The sequence below is a fragment of the Arachis ipaensis genome, chromosome B03 (assembly GCF_000816755.2).
Source record: "Arachis ipaensis cultivar K30076 chromosome B03, Araip1.1, whole genome shotgun sequence".
Classification (NCBI taxonomy): domain Eukaryota; kingdom Viridiplantae; phylum Streptophyta; class Magnoliopsida; order Fabales; family Fabaceae; genus Arachis; species Arachis ipaensis.
In genome coordinates, this window is record NC_029787.2 from 125,179,513 (window position 1) to 125,187,108 (window position 7,596).

Consider the following 7,596-nt stretch of genomic DNA (forward strand, 5'->3'; position numbering starts at 1 on the left):
TATGCAACTAATATATAAAAAGATTAGTAGAAGAGATTAAAGTAGATATATTTGATCAATTAGTACTCAAAAAAATTGGTAAAATAGTGGGAAGAGAATTGAAACGGTTATCTCTAGAGATAACCGTTTCAATTCTTTTCCTACTATCTCATAATCTCTCATAATAATTGGCAAACGGTTATTTTTATTTTTTAAATTTAAATCAATCCAATTGAATCATAATTTAATTTAAAAATTTTTTAAAATGGATATCTTTGATCAAAATTACATAAAAAATTTTAGTTTAAATTATGATCCAATTGGATTAATTTAAATTTGAAAAATAAAAATAACCGTCTGCCAATTACTAAGAGAAATTGACGGGGATACTAGGAAGAGAATTGAAACAATTATCTCTTCTACTATTCTCGTCAATCTCTCTTAATAATTAGCACACAGTTATTTTTATTTTTAAATTTAAATCAATTCAATTGGATCATAATTTAAACTAAAATTTTTTATATACTCTTTTGATCAAATATATATCCATTATAAAAAATTTTAAATTAAATTATGATCCAATTTGAATGATTTAAATTTGAAAAATAAAAATAACCGTTCTTCAATTATTATGAGAGATGAATGGATAATGGGGAGAGAATTGAAACGGTTATCTCTCACGTGGATAATGGAAGATAACGTGAGAGATAACCGTTTCAATTCTCTTCTGTTATTCCATCAATTTTTTTGAGTATTAATTGATCAAATATATCTATTTTAATCTCTTCAACCAATTTTTTATATACTGCATGCTAAAAATTTAGATTATTAATAATATTAATATTTTTTAATATTTTTAAATTTTAAAAATTTAAAATTATTATTGTAAATTTTTATCTTTAAAAATTTAGCCTATAAAAATTAGTTATTTATTTAATTTTGAGCGGGCATATATTCTTTCTAATATTTTTTACTTTGTTACTTTGAACGCACGTAAGAATATTTCAGTATTTTGAGTATTATTAATTGTTGGTTGCATAAAAGGCTGGGTTCAAAGAATACGGTGTGAACACGACCTTCAAGGAGTACAACAAAGACGGTGTCTCCTTCTCCGGCTACACCAACGCCACCACTTCTTCCGCCCACATTAGTGGCAGTCTGGCCAAAAAATGGGTGGAACCAGGCAAATTCTTCCGCGAAAGCATGCTAAAGGAAGGCACTATTATGCCCATGCCAGACATCAAGGACAAGATGCCAAAAAGATCATTCTTGCCCCGCTCCATTTTGACCAAATTACCCTTCTCCACCTCCGAGCTCAAGCGCATCTTCAAGGCCTCCGATGAATCCTCCATGGACAAGATGATAAAAGACTCCATGGGAGAGTGCACCCGAGCTCCCAGCGCGGGGGAGACAAAACGATGCGTTGGATCTGTGGAGGACATGATCGACTTTGCAACTTCCGTTTTGGGGCGTGACATTACCGTTAGAAGCACCGAGAACGTTAACGGGTCAAAGAAGAATGTGATGGTGAGTAAGGTCAAAGGGATCAACGGTGGGAAAGTAACCAAATCTGTTTCTTGCCATCAGAGCTTGTTCCCTTACTTATTGTATTACTGCCACTCGGTTCCTAAGGTTCGGGTTTACGAAGCGGATCTTTTGGACCCGAATACGAAAGCTAAGATTAACCACGGTGTTGCCATCTGTCACTTGGACACCACTGCATGGAGCCCAACCCATGGTGCATTCTTGGCCCTTGGATCGGGTCCTGGTAAGATTGAGGTTTGCCATTGGATCTTTGAGAATGATATGACTTGGACCATTGCTAATTGAGGAACGACGGATAATAATTGATCCGATCAAAGCAACCTCCATCATCAGTTATTAAGATTTTAGTGGTGCTTTATTATTAGTTTTTTTTTTTTCCTTCCTGTCATGCATTCAGGGTTTCGGTCCCGATATGGTTTATATAGTTGTTAAAAAATAACGAAGAGATTGCCTTTTTAAGTGTGTATTTTATGGCTTCTATCTCATGGTAGCTGTAAGCCAATGCAACGAATCAATCAATCAATCAAATGTGCATTTTGAATTTACATAACAGCAGTAATAAGTATTACCCAACATCTATTCAATAAAAATTGAATTTTATGGTGACTATACGAATCGTTGACAATATTTTAAAAAAAATGTAATTCACATTAAAGTTATATTTGTATCGTACCCTGTAAACTCGGAATCTTACGACTTATATCTCGGTTATATTGAGCAATTTAAACCTGTAGTTGAACAAAATCTTATCACGTAAACGTCACTCTCAAACTAACTCCTAAACAAAATCAAAACTCAAGACTATAAAAACGGTAACAACGTCAGGAAGTACACACAAGTTACAGAGCAATAATTCGATTATACTCATAAGCTTTTAGAATATATTCTTAACTGACTTGGGCGTTGGAACCATTTTTGCAGGTACCATGCTCGAGTTCACGTTCAAGGCAGATACTCCCTGTAACAGACAAGGTCATCTCCTCTGGAACTAGGGGTGGAAACAGGCCAGGCCAGGCCAGACTTTGCTCTTAACAGGCCTGGCCTGTCATACAGTTGATTGGCCTGAGCCTGGCCTGCAGCCTGTTATAGGCTCTTTATAAAGTACTAGGCCTGGCCTGTTATTCAGCCTGACCTGGCCTGAAGTCTGTTAAAAGGCCTGCTAATTTTTTTTACAAAAATAAAAATATTATTTAAAAAAATTATTTTTTAATAAAAATAGTTATATGTAATATGTCATATATTTAATATTTGTAAAAAATTTTAAATTTTTAAGATATTTAAAATATAAAAAAATATTTATAAAAAAATATTTATAATAAAATATAATAAATTTAAAATATCTCATAATTTTATTAATAATAAATAATTATTTATATATTTAATTATATTTTAACAGGCCCAGGCAGGCCTGACAGGCCTATAAGGCTAATTAGTGAGCCTGGGCCTGGCCTATTAATGTATTAAGGCTTTTAAAAGAGCCTGAGCCTGTACCTATTTTATAACAGGCCAGGCCAGGCCAGGCCAAACACAGGCCAGGCTGCAGGCCCCTGGCAGGCCGCCTGGCCTTTTTCCACCCCAATCTGGAACCGACGTATAACGCGGAGAAGAGTATCCTTGCTAGAACATTTGGCGCCCACCGTGGGCTCCACCCTCACTTTCTTAGTATTAACTTAACAAGAATTTTCTTGTGCAGTTCTCTTGTCTTTGCAGGAACGCCGCCGAATCATGACGGATCACTCAGTGACCCCACAACACAATCTCTCCAATGCCGAACTCTTGGCGGCTAATGCTGCCTTATTAGCAGAAGATCAGCGTATGGCGGAATTATTGGCGGCAAAACAAAATGATGATCAAGAGGGTAAGGACAAGAAGAAGGTCAACAGTCATCCTCATGAAGACAACTGTTCTTGCTGAGATTGGCCAGTGTATAACTCGTTTGCCGGTGAATACTTGTAAACTCTCCGTCAAGATGAGGTATACGTCGGCAATGAGAGAACAAGGGGGTGGGTACCTGCAAAAGACACTCCGACGCTCAAGTCAATAAATGTTTAAGAGGTATAAGAATAATTCTATGAATATAGAATGTAAGACATGAAATAGAAGTTATCATGTGTTGTGTGTAATAACTAATAATTCTATGAATATAGAATGTAAGACATGATATAGAACTTATAGAACTTATCATGTTGCCTCTTGAGATTAGATATAGAAGGTTCCTTTTATAGGCATAGAATTGATGGTATGACTGTTGATCATTAAGTCAGAATAATGGTCATTAAGTCGATAATGAAGGTGTCAGTTACAGAATGAATGATAATTAAAGCCGAGTTATAACTCATAATTCACAATAAAGACCGAGTTATAAGGTGACGGATCATATGTTATCATGTGTTGTGTATAATAATTCTATGAATATAAAATGTAAGACATGATATAGAACTTATAGAATTTATCAACAACCAAGCGGAATCAAACGTAAAAACAGGAGAAACGCCTCCGAAGGGGGAAAGACGACAAGGTCCTTTTTCCAAAGAGATCATGGATTTCGAAATGCCTAAAAATTTTACTCTCCCGACGATCTTAAAATCGTACAAGGGGATTGGAAATCCCAAGATTCATGTTACAAAATTCATTATTGTGGTTCTCTAATTTACCTAAAGGATGCATCTCGAGCTTTGACGAATTTGCAAAGCTATTTACTAACCATTTTGCAGCTTCAAAAATCTATGTGCGGGATTCAGATTACCTCAGCACAATTAAACAAGGGCAACACGAAAGTTTAAAGGAGTATATGACGCGTTTCACAGAGGTAGCCATGCAGATCCCCAATCTTAACCCAGAGGTGCAGCTACATGCCATAAAAAGCGGACTGTGTCCTGGAAAATTCCAAGAGGCGATAGCGGTGGCAAAACCAAAAACGTTGGAAAAATTCCGAGAAAAAGCTACAGGCCAGATAGAAATCAAAGAACTCAGAGAAGCTCGGAAGAATGAAAAGCCGACTAAAAAAGAAGACGAAAGGCATCACCGACCCTTGAACAGAGATCATAGGAAATCATTCAAGTTGGCACCGAAGTTCGATTCATATACGAAATTTAACACAAAGAGGGAAGACATAAATAAAGAAATTCTGCACAACAAGCTGATAAAACCGCCGAGCAGAGCAGGTTCGTACCAAGATCAAAAGTACGTGGACAGAAGCAAACACACAACAGATGAGTGCGTGGTGGCGAAAGATTTGCTAGAAAGATTAGCAAGACAAGGCCTTCTAGACAAGTACATTGCCTCCAGAAAGCATAGAGAGTCAGCAAGGGATGCAGAGAAAGAAAAAGAGTCCTGGCAGAAGCAGGTGGAAACACCCCCGTCCAAAGGGGTAATCAACTACATTTCAGGTGGCTTTGCAGGTGGCGGAGCAACCACCTCTGCAAGGAAAAGAAGCTATCGAGCAATGATGACGATGGAAGGATCTCGTCCAGAACCACATACCTCGGCCCCGACATCCCGCATCGATTTCAGCATGGCCGACTTCAAAACACCATGCCCAAATTTAGATGACCCAGTTGTCATCTCAATCCACATGGGAGAGTTAACGGTAAAAAATGTCCTACTCGACTCGAGAAGTAGCGCCGACGTCTTGTTCTACTCAACATTCAAAAAAATGCACTTCAGTGACAACGCATTACAGCCATCACCTGGGGAATTGGTAGGGTTCTCCGGAAAAAAATGTATCAGTATCTGGATATATTTGGCTGAGAACAACAATTGGAGAAGCTCCAAACTTCAAAACATTGGATATTCAATTCCTGGTGGTGGATTGTCCTAGTCCTTACAACATTATCCTAGGACGACCATCACTAAACGCGTTTGGGGCCATCATTTCGACGGTCCACCTTTGTGTAAAATTTTCATTGCAGGATAACAGGGTGGGGACGGTATATACCAATCACAAGGAGGCTAGACAGTGCTACAACGCATGACTCAAAGCAGTAAAAAAGGAGAGCACACCTCGGATTCACTCAGTATACAATTTGGAAAACATTCCAACTATGGTCGATCTGGACCCTCGAAGTGAAAACAGTCGTCCTACACCCACTGACGACCTAGAAAAGGTACAGTTAGGACAAGATGAGCAATTCACTAACATCAGATCCGCTTTCCGTGCAGGAAACAAAGAAGACCTTATCAGAATATTAAGGACCAACGCCGATCTTTTTGCATGGACACCGGCAGGCGGCGGATATGCCAGGAATCGACCCGAGCTTTATCTGCCACAAACTGGCAGTCAATCCCAACATTAGACCTGTATGACAAAAGAAAAGAAATATGGGGCGGGAAAGAAGAAAAGTAGCCGAAGCAAAAACACAAAAGCTTCTGGAGGCAGGATTTGATGCGTGAGCATCTTTCCTATATTTCCCTAGCGAATTTGCATTTAATTTATCGAGTTTAATCAGGAATTAATTATCTTTTAGCCACTATAGATGCTACTTTAAATCATGTATAATTCTGTTTATTTTAGGTAGCATTTGGCTGGATTTGATGGAGTTTCCGCAGAAAAAAAGAAGAAGGCGAATGATGTTGTCAACCCCGACCTTCTTGCACTCAAACAGAAATAACTTGAGCTACAGAAGTCCAATTGACATGATTTTAGTGGCATTGGAAAGCTAACTTTCAGGACTTTCCAACGATATATAATAGTCTACCCTTTCTCTTCATCCTGTATGGTCAAGGTGGCGCCTAACTTGGATTTCACCAAGTTAGGCGCCAAAGGAAAGCTCCACACGCCAGATGCACATCAAGTGACGAGTTATTTGCTGCCTCAACAGCGTCATGAAGTTAGGCGCCAAACCTAGCCAATTAACAAGGGAAGAAGTGGTCCCGTATCCAAATTTATGATGGCAGCGAAGATATTATTTATTTTTTGATCAAAACCTTATTTTAATTACAAATAGGAAAATACATTATTTGGTTTTAGAAACTATATTTTACATTAATTAGGATTAGATATAAAAGGGAAAAGAATAAGCCCTTCAGGCTCTTCTCTTATCTTCAACCTCATTTCGCACTTTACAGTTTTTAGAATCCTAGTTTTCTCTCTGAACCATGAGCAACTAAACCTCCTCTGTTAAGGTTAGAAGCTCTGTCTATTGTATGGATTGATAATATTATTTTTCTATTTTAATTCATGTGCTGATTTATATTTCAAGAATTGTTTTCGTTCTTTATCTTATGAATCTGGGTGGAACGGAAGTATGACCCTTATTCTAATTGAGTTCTTGTATAACTTGGAAAAGCTCTTTACTTGAACAACAGCTTGAAAACATATTCTCCTAAATTTCTAATTATCTGGACTTAACGGGATACGTGACATATAATCCTCTTATATTTGGGTAATTAGAATTTTTGTGGCATATAACTGGAATTGACCTTCACCCTCTAATTGGAATTAAGTGACCAAGGAATTGGCAGTTGATGAATTTTAGAGGAGACTAAAAAGGTCTAAGGAATTAGAGTTTAGTCACATATAGTTTGTCATGAATTAAATCTTGCATGATTAAAATAGTTAGTAAGAAAAGTCAATCTAGAAAATAGATAACTCTAAAGCCTTAACTGTTTCTCCATACATATTTCACAACCTGTTTACTGCGTGCTTTTCTGATTCTCTGAATTACTGTTTAATGTAATTGAACTCTCAACACTCTTTTCTATTTGTCTAACTAAGCCAATCACTCAATCATTGTTGCTTGATCCATCAATCCTCGTGGGATCGACCCTCATTCACTTGAGGTACTACTTAGTACGACCCGATGTACTTGCCGGTTAGTTTGTGATCATAAATTCCGCACCAAGTTTTTGGCGCCGTTGCCGAGAATTGATTGTGATTGACAACTACTCATTGTTTGATTGCTTAGATTAGATAATTTTTTCTTTTAATTTGTTTAATTTTAGTGTTATTAATTTTTATTTTTCATTTTTTCTTTAATTTTTTGTTTTTCTTTTCGTTTCCCATCCCCCTCCTGTCCCTGTCTTATCTTTTTTACTTCATTTAACTTTTGAATTTTTTTTCAAAACCTTCGT

At 37.0% G+C, this 7,596-nt stretch overlaps 1 protein-coding gene across 1 annotated transcript in view; it reads left to right on the top strand.

The window, feature by feature from the left end:
• Positions 1–2,069, top strand: part of LOC107631313 (polygalacturonase-1 non-catalytic subunit beta) — a 3,626-nt gene extending 1,557 nt beyond the window's left edge. Inside the window, exon 3 of the mRNA XM_016334721.2 lies at positions 1,024–2,069. Within this exon, the coding sequence (XP_016190207.1) occupies positions 1,024–1,809 (786 nt within the window). The 3' untranslated portion in view covers positions 1,810–2,069. The remainder of the gene's footprint in view (positions 1–1,023) is intronic.